This window comes from Vicia villosa, linkage group LG5 (assembly GCF_029867415.1).
Source record: "Vicia villosa cultivar HV-30 ecotype Madison, WI linkage group LG5, Vvil1.0, whole genome shotgun sequence".
NCBI lineage: Eukaryota > Viridiplantae > Streptophyta > Magnoliopsida > Fabales > Fabaceae > Vicia > Vicia villosa.
In genome coordinates, this window is record NC_081184.1 from 94,631,956 (window position 1) to 94,650,169 (window position 18,214).

Here is an 18,214-nt window from a genome sequence, read left to right on the forward strand (position 1 = left end):
CATTATCTTTCACGCATTCAAATATACAAGTATGAAAATGAGTTTTGAAAAAAATGGAAAACACAAACTTCATCTTCTTCCTCATGTTATCGTTACTGTGTAAAAACCACACTTGCTTATTTCTTATTTCTCAACCAAATGGAAAGTGCAAATATGCAACTTTCTTATTTCTCAACCAAATTCAAAAGTGTAAAAACCAAACTTGCTCAGAATTTTATGACGATTTCAAAAATGTACATATCACAAAACCATAAAAATCTAATTTTTCAAAGTTAAATTAAATGACAAACAAGCTCAATCAATGCCTATTTTCATAGGCCTTTTATTCATGGCATTTAAACAAGCAAAATAGTATCAAGAAATATTCAAAATGAAGAAAAACTCACCTATTGGAGAAAGGTCCAATGCCTTATTCAAGCACTTTTAGTGATAACAAATTATCTCTTTAGCTTGTATGATATCCCATGAACACAATGCATTTTTTAGTTTGCTTTGAAATTGTCTCAAACTCTTTAACCAAGTTCACTTATGAGGGTAAAAGAGCACGAGTTAGGTGGAGCAATGGAAGTGTTCCAGATGTAAACTAATGCATTCAGAAGCTTATATATGGTGTGTAGATATTCTTTGAGTTTTTTAGTTTGCAAAGAACTTGCAAGGAATGAGAATTTCAAAGAAATGAATTTTGAGCTTTAATGGAGTTTTCAAAATTTCCACTGTGTTTATCTGATTTCTTAGGGAATTTGAGGTGTGTTGAGTGGTGTTTTGAAGTGTTGTGGAGGCCTCTACTTATAGGAAAATATGGGAGGATTAAGGGCTGATCAGAAATGAAAGTTGAAGTTTTCATGGTTTAGCTAAAAACAAAATGAATTTTACATGAATTTTCATGGTTCCAATGTGATAGCTAGAGTGGTTGACACTTTTAGAGGTGTTGCTTCTGCTGCAAAGGAAGTGTATGATCAGAAGGAACAAGGTATGTGATTAATGCAAAGTAGTTTGTGATTAAAGCTTCTTTACGAGAATGGAAGTCATGCCTTTAAACTTGAAATGGAATGAAATTTTGGATAATGATCAAACAAATTGGACAAAGCTCTTTAGACTTGTGTAAACATATGATTGAGGCAAGATTTAGAAGCAATAGGACCTGTAATCAAGAGATCTTTCATGTTTGAAAAGATTTGCATCTTGGTTGGGCATGAAAATGGACCTCAAGAACAACTTCATGGTTCCATCTTCTCAAATACGATTCTCTTAGCTCAAGTATGATAAATTCATGATCTTGGACATTTTAGAAAGATAAGGCCACATACTTCAACTTTCATGTTGGCCACTTTAAGAAACTCAAATTGGATCCTCATGAAAATTGGCCATCAACTTTGAAAAAAAATATATGTTTTAACACTTAGAAAAATTTCTTAAGTGTTGGAACATTTTGACAACTTTGAAACTCCATTTTGATCAATCCATAGCTTCCAATCCTTATGATATTTTTGATTCATTCCTTCTACAATTTTGAAGTATGATGCATCATCTTTGAGTAATGACCTTGGGCATGAAAAATAGTGGCTTGAGGTGGAAGTTACAAGCCTTCAAAGTAGGTCACTTGAAAATGAATTTTGTGGACTTAATAAAATTTTCAATTTTTTCATTTTTGCCTGTTTTGCAAGTAACCTCTAATTTCTTGATTTCACTTTATCAAATTGTTCTATCAACCATATTTTCATGATTCTTGACTTTATAAGTCCATGGTTGGCAAAAAATTCTAAAAGTCAAAGTTGATTCTTGTACAATTGACTTTTCCATCAGATGAATTGTAATCTTTCCAACACCAATGAATCAAACTTCTCTAGCCAATTAAATCATGTCTCAATTCAAGAGGTCATGCTTTGACTAAATGTAAACACTTCAATGAATTAGGTCAAAACACTAACTTGGTGTATCAGATGAATTTGAATGTTGATGATCTTGAATTGAGGCACACTTGGGCTTGAACATTGGTGAAGGGAAATCAATTGATCCTATGAGAAGCTTGAATCACTTTAAGGGCTAAAAAACCCTAATCACCTCAACTCCTTGATCCAATATGCTTACCTTGCAAAAGAAGTAGACACGCATCTTCTTGTATCTTTAGGGTTAGTGATGAAGCATGAATTGTTTTTAGGTGAGATGATGAATGATGATAATGATTTAATTTAATACAAATGAAGTAGGATCTTAGGGTCAAAATTGGGGTATGACGACCCCCTTGTACAAGTAAATGGTGGTTGATCTTTAACCAAATATTACAAGATGATGGATATGGGCATTTGCGTCTTTTCTCCAATAAAATAATGAGAATGAAGTGGCCATTCATCCCTCCCAACTGCAGATTGAAGTGGTTGGTCTCCTTTCCATGAACACAGACCTTGTAGCGGTTAGTCTTCAAGTTCCAAATATCTAAGCTCAATTTTGGTTTAATAGGATAACCAAATAACCTCTAAAATTTTAATCGGCCTAATCTCAAACCTTGGAAGATTTTTAATATCGGTTAATCTTCAACCAATCTTGGATTGGCTTCATATTGATGTTTCCGCAATTTAAGGTAGTATCTTTGTCCGTCTTATTGTTCTTGAGGTGTCTTGTAAGTCTCTTTTTGTTGTGAACACTATATGGATTTTTGGTTTGGCTTTTTGTTGGAGTATTTGGTGTTGTAGGAATGAAATCCTCTTTAATGGAGGGGTTTTGGTCAATATCGATACTCTAGGGATGATTAAATTGTTAACTTGGAAATGGTTGATCACTTTCTTTAAGGTGAGTGACAATCTTGTTTGGTCGGATTGGTGTGTTAATCACACCTCTTGTATTGGGGTTGTCTAGTTTTTGTTGGCTGGTGGGGGTGGTAGTTTTTTATTTCCATCTCCTTTTTTTTTTATGCTTTTGGGTTAGTACCCTTGTGCTCTTTTTATATATGTCCGTTTGCTTATAAAAAAATATAATCCCCAACTAAATTTTTTTATCGAGTTTAGCTTCAAACCATATATTTTATCCCTAAATGGATTGTATTCAACCAAGGTGTATAAATAACATTTTGGTGAATTTTACAGTTCTACCCTCCCAGAATTACATTGATATCCTCACTCACAAAGAAATTTTCTCACAACAGGATTTGGCTATAACATCTAATGAGAGAAAGTTAAATTGAACTTTACAGAGAGTGTGTGAGAAAGGGATGTGTCAAAACATATTTCTGGATGATTTTATAGGCAAGAGGAATTCCTAAAACGGAATTCTCAATTAATTATTTTGACCGTTGTCTAATCGATTAGCACATTGGCCTAATTGATTAGATAATAAAAATAGTCGTTGTTGGTCATTCAAAAAAGAAAGGAGATATTGCTAGTCGTTGCATATCATTGAGGCGCTGTCTAAATAGCTTGAGAATTAAGTTTGAACTGATTAATCCATTAGCATAATGGCTTAATCGATTAGATTGATCAAATATTTCCCTTTACTCATTTCCACTGCTTCTAAGTCATCTAACATAACTTAAAGATACTTTTGAAAATGTTTTCTCTTCATTAAGGTATTTGATAAAAAGGTTTTAGTGTGTGTGCTTATAGCCATATACTTTTATGAAAAAACCTTGCTTATACAAAAGGTCAATCACTTACTAACTTAGGAGATTTAACTCCTTCTATAAGCCCTTTGCCATATATTATCTTATGTGTTGACATTGCTTGAGATATTTTTAGGCTTTAATAGAGCACTTTGTTTGCCATCTTAAATTCAACAAAACCATATACCTTGAGTTTGTATCCTTAACCATTTAAGCGTTATGCTTGACTTATCTATGCTTGACTTAACATTAGTTATCTTTATAGTTAACTTTATGATTGACCTTTATAGATGCTTTTGCAACTATCTTTATAGTTGTCATCATTGTTGTCATCATCAAAAGACGATGCCTTGGATAAAGATATATTACCTGCAAAACAATGTTCCACAATATAAAGGACAAAGGAGAACTTTTGGAGGGATTTTTGAAAGTACAATAGGCACGATGGTTTATGTGAAAAAGTTGAATAACATATTTTGTTTTGAAACAACCAATGGAAACCTAGTTGTATCGTAGACGTTGCAACCAAATAATGCTAACCATGATAGTTCGGTTGCAAAAAGTAACTTTTTGACATAAATTGCCCTCAAATTGATGACATGACAAATTTAAAGATAAGTACATAAATATTTTTTTCCCCAACATCTTCTTTTCTTATATTATAGATTAGCCAGGAACTAGTTATAAACGGAGATCTAAAAAGTATTTCATTCGTAGTTTTTCAATTACAGGGTGTAACAACAATCTTGAATTGATGAAGCATGGTATATCTCATATTACCATAGTGATAACAAATCCTCTCCAATATAAATAAAGGTCATGATTATAATTTTCTGTAAAAAAAAAAAACAGTTTAACTCTCATAGGATGATAGAAAAGAAAATAAAACATCCTTGTACCAACGCTACTTTCAAAAATATTTATAAAAAGTACTTTTTTAAACTATAACAAAGAGACATCGAAAGAATATTTATATACCTATATTACAATTTTTCCTTAAATGGATTTTTTGATCAACTACTTATCCTAGACTTCTATCCATAGTATTGCAAATCATCTCTATAATATAAATCTAAAAATTAAAACTAAATCTTGCTCAAAAATTGTAATACTCTTTTTGAAAGAAATGGATAAATTTTTATAATGCTTGTAATGCTTTATTAGTGTAAAACCTTTAATACTAACATTACATAATACTATAATATTTAATTTATGCATATATAATTTATACTATGATATTTTTAACAAGTTTATTTCAAAAAAAATATTATAATATTTTTATAATAATGTTTACAAGTGCTTAAAAAAAACACCTTTAAAAGGGGATTATATTAGGCACCTCTTTCTAAAATAAATGTTGGTATATGGATGATTTATTTTTTCGACCTTAAGTAGCGCTTTTTAATATAAGTGCGGGTACAAAGGGGTTTTAATATTTTTAATCTTTGACAGTGTTTTTTTTTTTTTAGTTTTTGGACGTTGTCTAATATACATATAAGAAAACACTATTTTTTAAATAATAATTCCTAGTTAATATGAATTTAAGACAACACTTTTTAGTTTCTTAAAGAAAAGGGTCGTCTAATTTATGAATTTATAAAAAAACATATACTTGATTAAATATACAACATTGCTTATACAATAATGTGTTGTATAATGTGGATATCTTAACTATTGCTTATTTTCAAAAGCACTGTCTAATGTCTTTTTGTGTTTTGTAGTAGTTCTTTTTATAAATAAGCATTAGTAAAGGATGTGTTGCCTAAACTAACTATTGGCAAACTGATGCTTTGGTGATCTATGTGCTTGAATACGTTCCATATATGTTATTTATTTTTCCCTCCTTCTGGATAATGCCAAAGGGGAAGAAGTATCTTTATTGGAACTTGGAATCTCTTACTCAATGTGGCTTGAGATATCTTCCAGTTAATCACCATCATCAGAGAGTTTGAAAGTTAATACCAATGACTCAACAAACATCAATATTATCGTCATTAAAACTCCAGAGAGTCAATAACATCAGGATCATTGGTTCAGCCACAATTGTATTAGCTCTTTACATGAAAGAACATAGATCCACGTTGGTTTATCCCAATGGTTTGATTAATGTTTGTGGTATCACTATTCTTATCATTATGATCCGAGTTTCAAAGGGTTTGTTCGTCTAGTGTAGAAATTGTAGATGGTGCATTAGAAATGATGTCAATGTTTCTTTTTGGTGAAGCTGGTCCAATAATTTGTTCAATGTTTGTCAGTGTTCAATGTTTGTCAAGGTTTTTATCAGTTGTTCTTCCTTACAATTCCCTATAATTTGTATCTGAATTAGTGAAAATCATTGGGGTTGGGGATTCATGTTTTGGAGCTTTGGATTCTTTATATGCTTGTTCGATTTGATTGAATTGTTTTCGATCGAGAGTGTTCGAGCGGAGAGATTGATCGAGAGAGAGGCGAAAATCAAGAGAGGAAATAGCGGAGCATCACGAGAGAGAACAAAGATATGTGTTTGGTTTTGATTGTTGTTGTTGTAGCCATAGCTGAACGAAATCGAGAGAGCAGAGGAGAGATAAACATTGAAATTGGAAACAGAGAGAGGTTGATTAGTGTTGGTGGGGATGGTAACTCATTTTAGGTTGTTTTTTTGTTGTTTGACCCAGGCAGGGGCAGATTCACCATGCGGCAAGGGTAGGCCTATGCCCGGGCTCCACCCAGCCCTATTTTTTTTATAGTTATATTATATTATTAAATTTCATTAAAAAAAATTAATAAAAAAAAGAAAGGAAAAAAGGGAACAAGAAGCTGAATCGTAACAGCCTAATAAGAGAAGAAAAAACACCGTCTCCCACCTTCCTCCTGGTTGTTTCCTCCTTCTGCCATCTCCCTCCCTCAGTCGACTTTCTCCCTCCATCTGCTCCCTACCTTCGTCGCCTACTTGTTCCTCCCTCTGTCTCTTCGACCATGTCACCGCCGCAATTGCAAATCTCGCAAATCACACACTTCCGACTTTCGGTATAATACTGTTTTTCATTTATTGTTTCAGTTTCTGACAGGGGCAAATTCACCATGCGGCAAGGGTGGACCTATGCCCGGGCTCCACCCAGTCCAAATTTTTTTATAGTTATATTATATTATTAGATTTCATTAAAAAAAATTAGAAAAAAAAGAAAGGAAAAAAGGGAACAAGAAGCTGAACCGTAACAACCTAACAAGAGAAGAAAAAACATCGTCTCCCACCTTCCTCCTGGTTGTTTCCTCCTTCCGCCATCTCCCTCCCTCCGTCGACTTTCTCCCTCCATCTGCTCCATACCTTCATCGCCTACTTGTTCCTCCCTCTGTCTCTTCGACTACGTCACTGCCGCAATTGCAAATCTCGCAAATCACACGCTTCCGGCTTTCGGTATAATACTGTTTTTCATTTATTGTTTTAGTTTCTGGTATATAGCAATGTTTCGATTTGATGAGGAGATTTTGTTATTATTCAGGTTATTCACAAATTGGTCTTAAAGAGTTATAGTTACACACTAAGCTATAAGCAAATGTTAATTAATTTTTTTTTAAGAGTAAGCTGTAAGCATAAGAATTTCTATAATTATTATAACTCTTAGGTTATAGTTACTAAGAATTTCTCCATGGACTATACTAAGGGCTGGAAAATTAAAAAGGATGTCTATCTTCTTAGCTTTTTTAATGAGAAATATGACAAGGACATTATATACAATTTACAAAGATAGTTTTTGTTATATTTAGCTTTTTTTGTCTTCTTACTATGTTGTCAAAATAGCTTTGTGTCAAAATAGCTTAGGTTACTAATTGTTGATGTAAAATTGGTTTATAAATTAGTTGTAGATACCTAAATAGCTTTTCATTAAAAATTGGTTTAGAGATTTTGTTGTTATTTAGGTTATTAATAAATTAGTTTTCTTTGTTGATACCTTTTCATTATAGGTTTTTTACGTTATTTTTAAATTTATTAACTATTTTATCTTTTATTCAGAGATGAGGAGATTTTTGGTTGATAGAGAAAATATTGAGAATGTGAATGTTGTGCAACCGGAAGATGAATCAGAACCACAACTTAATAATGTGGTTAATGAGTTTAATTCAAATGAGATTGTGTGTGATCCAGGTTGTAGGAAACAAATTAATGAGTATGCTCCGGATATTCAAGACCAAGTGAGGAGGGCATATATATTGAAGGGTCTAATGCAACCAGATTCGTCAAGCTTTCCTCGTACTCAATTTGGAAGTGTTAAAAGAGCATTTTGTAAATCATGGTATAAGAATTATACATGGTTAGAATACAGTGAGATAAAAGATGTAGCTTATTGTATTTATTGTTTTCTATTTAAGCAACCCGGGAGGGTCGAACACTTTGGTTTTGAAGTCTTCACCAAAAGCGGATATAGAGATTGGAAGCTTGCATCTCAAGGCTTGAAAGGTCATGTTGGTAGTCATAATAGTTTGCACAACTCATATGTCAAGCACTACGATGATTATATTAATCAAACACAAAGTGTGACAAGTAAGTTTGCTAAAGCAACAAAGGAATCAGAAGAATTGTATAAGATTCGTTTGACTTGTTATTTAGATTGTTCAAGATATCTCATAGCATAAGGCATGGCTTTCTGTGGCCATGACGAATCCTCTACTTCGCTAAATAAAGGTAATTTTAGAGAGATGGTAGATTGGGTAAAATCTCTACTTCGCTAAATAAAGGTAATTTTAGAGGGATGCTTTTGTTCGTGGTGGAAAAAATTGCACAATGACTTGTGGTGACATTCAAAAGGAGCTTGCAACGTGTTGTGCACATGAAGTTACTAAGGTGATTATGGAAGAGCTTGGTGATAGACAAATCTCTGTGCTTATTGATGAGTCACGTGATATATCCGTCAAAGAGCAAATGGTGGTTATGTTGAGGTTAGTAGTTGTATTTTCTAATTTCCAATTTTCATTACCTATTATTTTCTATGCCGTCAAGTAAACTGGTTGAATTTGTTTTAGGTTTTTGAATGACAAAGGAAATGTTGTGGAACGGTGTTATACCCCAAAATTTGCCCACATCTTTTTTCAAGAAAACTCCAATCTGAAAATTAAGAGTCTCATATAATTATGGATTATTTCAACAAATATCCTGACATATGAAACACTTAGTTTTTAGAATTTTTCTTATACAGTAATTTGGCTTGCAGTTGAATTTATTCTTACGCAAACGCCAAATACTGTTTATTACTTCACACATGCTATTTATTTATTTACAGATAAATAGTACTCATGCAATTGGTACAGAGTTAAATCTTTTTGCAGGCGCAGAATCAGGAAACTCAGACTGTACTGTCAGTCGACAGCCAAACTGCTGGCAGTACAATTCTCAGTGTTTTGTACCATCAATCAAATCAATCTTTTACAATTCAAAATTCCAAGATCTTTTGTGCTAGAAGTCTTCTGAATATCACGCGATTAGCAGAAACTCAACACTGCACAAAAATCAGGTACGTTTAACTGTCTCCTACACAAACAGTCCCTAATCAGGGTTTTTCTTGTTTTTACAGGAGCAACAAGTTTTTGAGAGCTCAAATGGATTTCATACACATCCATATATCTCAAAGTACCATCATACAAATTTTCAAACTTCAATTCACTCAGACGCACCGTCAGCAGCTCAAACAGTCAACAGACGACCCGTTTGACCAAAAAAGTCAACAGACAGTCAAAAATGAAATTTTTTGTCAAAGTCCATATTTTGTCAAAGGATTCATCATTTGATCATTGGATGATCATAATTCATCAAGGAAAGATCAAAAATCAACAAAACCCTAAGATTCAAAATTAGGGTTTTTGCCTGAAAAGTCAACTCAACTTTGACTGGTCATAACTCTCTCATCCTTCATCCAAAAAATTCAAACCAAAGCTTGTTTTGAAGGAAATTCAATTATCTTTCAAATGCCATTGATCCCATAGTCATTGGATTCACCATTTGAAAAATATGATCAAAGACATTACAGGTCATTTTCAAAGTCAACAAAAAGACACTTTTTTCAAAAGGACACACAAGGAGCTTCAAAAATCATTTTGACATGAGACCAAAGGAATTGGTTAGAGGACTCGTTTAGGTTTCCAAAAAGTGCAAGATCTACTTCATATGACAAAAATTGAAGGATTTACACCTTGTTGAAGTTGGCTAAATTTTGGGAAAATACATGAAATCAACATTGCTCAAAAATGTATTTTTTCCAAATGGGGCCAAGTTTTCAGCATTCAAACATCATTTCCATGATGTTATGGGCCTCCCACGACCAAGACTAAGCCCATACCTTTTTTATCCATTTTTGCATGATTTTATCTTATTTTAAGATTAAAATTAAAAGGAAAATGCATGGATAATGGTTAGCTTACAAATCAAGCATGACTCACCTCAAAGAATCTTCATCTTTCTGCAGAGAATTGAAGGGCAAGGCAGGTGCATTGAAGGCAAGATGACTTGGTCAAGAATTCAAGGTTTTTAATATTAAAAAAACCAAAGTTTCAACAAAGGCAACTAAAGACACTTCTTAGCTTCTATTGTAAGCACTCAATGCTTATAAATAAGCTATCATAGTTCAGTAACGAAAGGGAGGCGAGTTCAGAAGCATACATAAGCTCATAACACTTGTAATCACTTGAAAAAAATTCAAAGAAAACTCAAATTCGAATTTGTAATTTCAGTCCATTTCAATACAAACTAAGCATTCATACACCTTCCTTGAACATCACTGAAACTATCTCAATTAATTACAAGCCTTGAAGCTCACTGAATCGAGCTACACAGGTCAAAATTTGTTCAAACTAAAATCAATTCGTATCTGGTTATTCACACATGTTTAACAAGATGTAGACATACTATTGAGTTTGGTTTGAGGTGTAGATCATTTCTGGAAACTTAATTGAAGTTTGGACACGTACAAACGAAATCACGATTTTAGGGTTCATAGCTTCAAAATTAGGGCTTTCCAAATTAGGCAAAATTAGAGATTCTAAATAGTACCATTAGATTCGTATGGACAAAACAAGTTGAATGGTACCATCGCGCCAAACTTATTTGCTTGTTTACCCCTATTCGTTATTTTGCAGAATTAGGGCTCACTTACAATAGCGCTTTTTTACAAAAGCGCTGTAAAAGGCCTTGTCTGAAGGTTGAAGACGATGAGGTGTCTCCCCCTCATTGGTCCAGAAGCGCGCGCGTGTTTTTAAACTTTCCACTAATCCAGTGTTTTGCAGGTGTAACGTATCCCACGTGCCTCACCATCTGGACCACCTGATTTCATTTAATGACTCATTCAATGCGCCAGATCAAACAATCCTTATCATGCACTCTCCAGCCTACCACACAGGATCAGTATCCTTTTATTTCTATTTTATTTTCTATTTTATTTTAATTTCTTTGTTAAATTAATTAAAAATAGTTTTAAAAATCCAAAAAATACACAAAAAATATTTTTAGACTTCTAAAATAATATATTATTTTCTGAAATAAAAATAATTTATTTTTCTTCAAAATTTTAATATTTTGCATAATTAATTAGTATATATTTATATATTGGCTTTTTAATTATTCTAACCAATCAAAAAATCATAAAAAAAATTGTTCTTTATATAAAATATTGTTTATATATTATAAACTAATTTTGTACATATTTTGAATAATTTTCTATCTAAGTTTTAATTATTTGTATAATTATTTGCATAATTATGTATTAATTAACTTAATCAATTTCAAATCAATTTCAAAAACTCCAAAAAAATTAGTTTTGTTTTAAAATTAATTGACCAATATTTTGTACATATTTTAAACTTAATTTCTAGGTTTAAATCTATTTTCATCTTTTTTCTTCATTTTAATTTAATTAATCATGCATTAATTATAATTAAAATCAATCATAAAAAATCCAAAAACATGTCTTTATTTTTCTTGCAATTTAAATTCCTAGATAAATGTATAGGATGTCAAATTCATGTAAATAGGCTAGTTTACATTTCCTGCACAATCGATGTAATAGCGTAGATTTACTTTCCGCACTTTACATTTCCGCATTTTAATTTCCAGCAAATATAAACTGCGTGTATGTCAAAGATAAAATTGAACCGTTAGATCACTAACTTCAAAGATAAAATATCTGAGTCCGATCACAATCACACTTGCACCTCTTAAGGTAATTCCTTCTCATTCTTTTCAAAATCAAAGTCAAAATTCTACTGTTTTGAGTACAAAATCGAACCTTGCTTTTATATCCGGTGAAAAGATAGATTTTTAAAGGAAATAGGATAAAGACCTTACAACTCAGGGTAGACCTCCTAGTTTGCTTGCTCAAATCAAAACAAACAAAATTCTCATACACTGTTGATTTTTCAAAACAAAACTTTCAAAAAAGACAATACTTTGTATACATCCAAACACGGATTATTACAAAGTTAACGTTCTTTTCAAAACATCTTTTGAAAGATAAACAAGCATTTTGTATACATCCACACACGGATCATTACAAAATTCAAATTACAAAGGTATTTGAAACCACATATGAGCAATTTCAGAGCAATTGAAAAGTGATCGAAAAACAAGTGAGCTAAGCAAACTTAAGAGCCCATGGATAACCATGGATACAAAGGGTGCTAACACCTTCCCTTTGTATAACCTACCCCCTTACCCAGAATTTCTTAAAGGTCTTTTTTCTGTTTCTTTTATAAACCTTTCCTTAATTGGATAAAATAAAAGGTCGGTGGCGACTCTGTGATATTTTCAAAAATGTGAAAGCATTAAGCGATAAAAAAGAGTCAGTTCACGTATCTCTACAGAACAGAGGTATGGCCCGGAATTAAAAAAATCGGAGGTCCACAGAACTGGCGACTCTGCTGGGGAATACACTTTCAAAAACAAAATGTTTTCAAAAAGGGGTTACCTTAAGAGAATAGATCACTTCGATGTTTTCAATTGATTGACTTGATTGCTCTATTTTTCAAAGGTTTGTTTGGGTATTTTGCTTGTGTGAAAGATTCTAACCCGAATCTCGAGATACCTTAAGTATATGACAATAGACCAAGGAAACTGTACGGCATGTACCGATACGGTTGATCTGGTAGTCATCGTTAGTGCGATACTTTGGTTTATACTGATGTCCCTTGAATACGATCAAGGAGTATATTAGGCTTCCGAAATGTCATTAAACACTAATTTGTCTTAGAACCTTTTTAGTTGAACTTGACTTGTGGCCTATTAAGTGGCTAGCTTTGAAATTGATCGAAGTTAGTTATCCTCGAGGAATATTTTGATCGGCCGCTCGAGCGCCGTATTGAGATGTTACTTCCAAGGATCATAGAACCCGAATGCTATTCTAGGACAGGTTTTAACCAACTCAACTTCAGTGGGGAAGGGTATCACCTATCAGCTCCATGCAAGCCTTTAAACCTAAGGCTATTGTTTGATTTGTTTTTTTGTGCCACATGTTTGCATCATAAGCATATCATTTTTTGCACCAAACACTTCAAGGATCAAAGAGTTTACCTTTGTTTTTGCAGGTAATGGCTCCCGCCACCAAAGATTACATCCGAATCAACATCTCAACGGTACCATCTGAACTAAAAGACTCAGTGTCAGAATTCCCCAGGAATGTTCAATTCACTGAAAGGCATGGTCACCTACTCCATTTGGTTACCTCGAAATTTGAAGGAGATATGATACGGGTCCTGTTCCAGTTCTTTGACCCTGAACATCATTGCTTTACTTTTCCTGATTACCAGTTGGTACCCACTTTGGAAGAATTCTCTGAACTGATTGGATTACCTGTTCGAAATCGATTACCTTTCACTGGTTTAGAAAGGATTCCAAAACCTGAAGTCATTGCTGCTGCTTTACATCTGCGGAAATCAGAAATCGAGTCCAATTGGGAAACAAAGAGTGGAGTTAAGGGTTTGCTTGCCAAGTTCTTATTGGAAAAGGCTCGACTACTGCTAGAAAACAAAAGTTATCCAGCTTTTGAGGAAGTTATGGCAGTTTTGATCTATGGGTTGGTTTTATTCCCAAATCCCGACCAGTTCATAAGTGTACACATCATCAACCTTTTCCTAATCCGTAACCCGGTACCAACATTGCTGGGAGACATTCTACACACTCGTACCATGAAGAAACGAGGAACTCTCATGTGCTGTATACCACTACTGGCTAGGTGGTTTACATTTCATCTTCCCCGATCAGTGTTGAGAAATGAACAAAGAATGCAATGGTCTCGCAGGATTATGTCTTTGTCTCATTCAGATATCCGGTGGAACAACTTCTTTCAAAGAGACATTACTATCATTGAGCATTGTGGAGAGTACCCTAATGTACCACTCCTTGGCATCAAAGGAGGCATCACTTACAATCCCTCTTTAGCTCTACGCCAATTCGGATATGCAAGGAGCAACGGTCCTCATGACATGATTATCCATGGCATTGTGTTTGATTACGAGAATGATTCTCATAGACACCGACGAAGGTTCATACATGCATGGGGCAGTGTCTATAGAATAGAAAGCAAAACTCTGGGGCAATGGAATTCTATTCCTATGGAACCCTACCTCAGATGGGTCCGCACTCATGCTCAGAAACTCCTTATGCCATATCCTGCTGTTCTACCTGTGACTATTGAACCAGAGGTCGAAGGATATGAACCTCAAGTTATTCTACACCCGGACATGCCAACTAACCTAGAAGAGTTGCAAAAATCTTGGGTTCAACTCAAAGAGGAAAGAGACACCTTCAAATCATACTGTCAAGACTATGAGAGAAGGATATTGGAGCTCACCAGACAGCTTCAAGAAGAACAGCAGATCAACACATTCCTGGGGGCAAAGAGAAAGCGTCCACGGGAGACCTGAAGGATCATTTATTTTATTTCTGTCTTGTAAGCCCAAATGAGGCAAAGAAAAAAGAAGCAAAAAAAAAAAGAAAAGAAATAAATTGATTAACTAACGTTTGTTTCTTCTTTAACAAATCTAAACTCTAAGATCCTTGAAACATTGCACACACATTTCACTTCATGCATTGCACATATATTTCATACATTGCATACACATGGCATCCAGTCATACACATTGCATAACAGGTTCACATGACGGATTTCTCATCTTCTCGCTGTTTATTTCAGTCAGAAGAGATGGAATCTGAAATGAGCATCAAGAATCTCGAAGCACAGAATGCCCAAGTTCAAGTGGCAATTCTGGAACTGGCAAAGGGGCAACAAGAACTGAAAGCCCTGATAATCAAGAAGAAAAAGAAGCCCAAAGGATCTGTAGGCGTGAGTCACCTGAAAAGGAAGATCAAAATTCCAGTCAAAAAGTTCAAAAAGCCACCGATCCCTGAAACAGTCGGTGATGGTGAACAAGAAGACAATCAAAGCAACCAGGGTTCTGCTAAACCCTCTCTCTCTTCAAATGAAGAAAATGATCATTCTGGGGACGAACCGGATGATGAAAAATACCAACAGCTGGAAGACCGTATGAAAGCTATGGAGATACAAAAAATACCTGGCCTAGATTTCAATGATCTAGGGCTCATCTCGGATGTTGTTATCCCTCCAAAATTCAAAGTTCCTGTCTTTGCAAAATATGATGGAGTTTCTTGCCCGAAACTACATCTGAGATCCTATGTGAGGAAGATACAACCTCATACAACGGATAACAAATTGTGGATTCACTTCTTCCAAGAAAGTCTGTCGGGTACACAACTCGAGTGGTACTATCAGCTGGAAAATACCAAGGTTCATACTTGGGAAGAATTAGCTGCTGCTTTTTACAAACAGTACCAATACAATGCTGATCTTGCGCCAACCCGTACTCAACTAAGGGGCGTGTCTATGGGACCAAAAGAAAGTTTCAAAGGATATGCACAAAAGTGGAGAGATATGGCTGGAAGGGTTCAACCACCCTTATCTGATCGCGAACTAGTTGACATGTTCATGGGCACTTTAACTGGCCCTTTCTATAGCCATTTGCTGGGCAGCTCATCATCAGGTTTCACTGACCTAATACTGACCGGAGAACGTGTCGAAAGTGGCATTCAAAATGGAAAAATTCAAATAGGTTCCACCTCTGGTACTACAAAAAGGCCCATCAGTGGGAGAAATGAGGTCAATGCAACACAAATTCAAAAAAGTCGCAAAAGTGAGCAACATCAATCTGTAGGGGCAGTTCTGATCTCCGCATCTGCACCTCCAAAAGATCAACAGCCAAAATATACGCATCGACCAGATGCACCAAGAAGAAATTTCACCAAAATCAACATGCCAATCTCTCAGGCATTGCAGCACTTGCTAAAAGCAGATTTGATCACCTTAAGAGGTCCTCCAAAGAATGTCAACACTTCCTCTCCGAATTATCGCCCTGATGCAACATGTGCCTATCACTCAAACTGTCCAGGACATGACGCAGATCACTGCTGGGCTTTGAAAAATAAAATACAAGATATGATAGATGCTGGGGAAATTGAGTTCGATCCTCCAGAAACTCCAAATGTCATCACTGCACCTATGCCAAAGCATGACAAAACTGTCAACGCTATCCTGGACACTGTTTACATCTATGATGTGAACGAGTTATCAACTCCACTCTGCGAAGTCAAAGGAAAGCTAATCCGAGCTGGTTACTTTCCAGGGTGTGACCCCGACTGCTTTTACTGCTCCTGCTTGCCCAATGGTTGTGAAAATTTGAGGATGGGAATTCAAAAGTGGATGGATCGCCGTATCATTATGTTTGAGAGGCTCCCTTCTATGGACGTGCTGTGCGAAGTCTTTGCAAACAGGATGAGAATAGAGGATGCCTCAGTGATCTCCAGCTTACCATTCAAAATCTCTGCCAAGGCTCCATTCAAAATTTCTGCTACACTCAAAGTGGCATCAGTAGTCATTGCTAGTCCAACTCCATTTCCATACTCCTCAGACAAAGCTGTCCCATGGGGATATGACACTAATGTTTACGTTCATGGAGTTAAGCAGAGTACCTCGACTGAAGAAAACGCAAAGTTATCTACTCCAACTGTGGGTAATATTGTGGGTACCAGCAAGATCACGATAAGTGGAAGAATCTTTTCACCAGAAATTTCTCCAAATGTTGCTGCTGGTCCAGTCCGAGTCCCAGTTCCTAATAAAAATGTCAACGCTCGAGGCAAAGAGCCACAAGTTGAACAAGTTCAAACCCCGGTGGAAATCACCGCTGAGGATCCATCAAAGCAAGAAATGGAGGAAATATTGAAAATCATCTGCAAGAGTGATTACAATATTGTTGAGCAACTGGGGCACACTGCTTCAAAAATCTCAATGCTATCTCTGCTAAAATATTTAGAAGCTCATGCCAAAGCTCTGATGAAGTTCCTGAAAGCTGCGCATGTGCCTCAAGAGATCTCAGTCGACCAATTTGAGAATTGTGTTGCCAATCTAACCGTGAGCAATGGTCTCGGTTTCTCCGATGTGGATCTAACCCCTGCTGGAAAAAATCACAACAAAGCCTTACATATCTCCATTGAATGTAATGGCACCACTCTATCTCATGTGCTAGTAGATAACGGTTCTTCTCTGAACGTGTTACCGAAAATAGTACTAGAAAAGCTTGACTTCGAAGGAATTGTGTTACAACCAAGTGATGTTGTGGTAAGAGCCTTTGACGGATCAACCAGAACGGTATACGGAAAAGTGAATCTCCCAATCAGAGTGGGTTCTCAAATCTTTGATTCTATCTTTTACGTAATGGAAATTCACCCAGCCTACTCCTGTTTACTTGGACGCCCTTGGATACATGGGGCAAACGCTGTAACTTCTACCCGGCATCAGAAGTTAAAATATCCAGTAAAAGGAAAGATTGTCACGGTCTATGGCGAAGAGGAATATGTGGTTAGTCACCTAAGCAATTCCAAATATGTTGAGTTGGAGGACGAATTCATCGAAACTCCATGCCAATCATTTGAGGTGGTCTCTCCAGATGTCTCTACCACCAAGCATATTCCTGCTACTCCAACTACAACTATGGCTTCTCTCAAAGATGCCAAAGCCATGATTGAACAGGGTGATTGCACAGTACGGGGACAGCTTCCCGATATACCCTACAAGTCTGACAAACTAGGTCTGGGCTATGATAGTGAAAATCAAAAGAATGATCAAAGTCCTCGTTCTGAAGGATTGATGTCACACTTTGTCAGCCAAGAAGTAAACGCTATTGAAGATGAAAGAGTGTTCATGAACCATGTCATTCAGCCATATCCAGATGAAATTCCACCTATTTCCATGGGAATGTGGGATGCTGTGGGAGAACCAAACGGCGGGTATAATTCTCAGTATGCCGCACCTCAGAATTCTTATATTGCTATGAAGGACATTGTCCCGACTGGATGGGATGATCAAATTGGAAATGACGAAAGTTTCACAAATCCCGTCACTGAGCAATATCAAAATACACCCAAAGAAGTATGGGACACGCTAGGAGAACCCAGCGGCAAATATGACTATATGGTGAAATATTCCGCTCCTCCGAGCTCACAAATTGCTATGAAGGACATTGTCCCAACTGGATGGGATGAACAGTACGATGACAATTTCGCTTTCGAAGAAGCCAGGGAAATACCAAATAACG

At 35.4% G+C, this 18,214-nt stretch overlaps 1 protein-coding gene across 1 annotated transcript; it reads left to right on the plus strand.

Moving 5' to 3' along the window:
- The first annotated feature begins 873 nt into the window (after nt 1–873).
- Nucleotides 874–8,203, plus strand: LOC131605027 (uncharacterized). The gene is made up of 3 exons (XM_058877429.1): nt 874–970; nt 6,121–6,207; nt 7,584–8,203. The coding sequence occupies exons 1-3, from the start codon at nt 874–876 to the stop codon at nt 8,201–8,203; spliced, it is 804 nt and encodes a 267-aa protein (XP_058733412.1).
- Nucleotides 8,204–18,214: the final 10,011 nt, after the last annotated feature.

Bases quoted from the DNA above. Each gene is read 5' to 3' on its own strand.
- LOC131605027 (XM_058877429.1), top strand. From the start codon at position 874: ATGAATTTTCATGGTTCCAATGTGATAGCTAGAGTGGTTGACACTTTT. The intron at 971-6,120 runs GTATGTGATTAA...TTGTTGTTGTAG, and splicing joins GTATGATCAGAAGGAACAAG to CCATAGCTGAACGAAATCGA. The intron at 6,208-7,583 runs GTAACTCATTTT...TCTTTTATTCAG, and splicing joins GATTAGTGTTGGTGGGGATG to AGATGAGGAGATTTTTGGTT.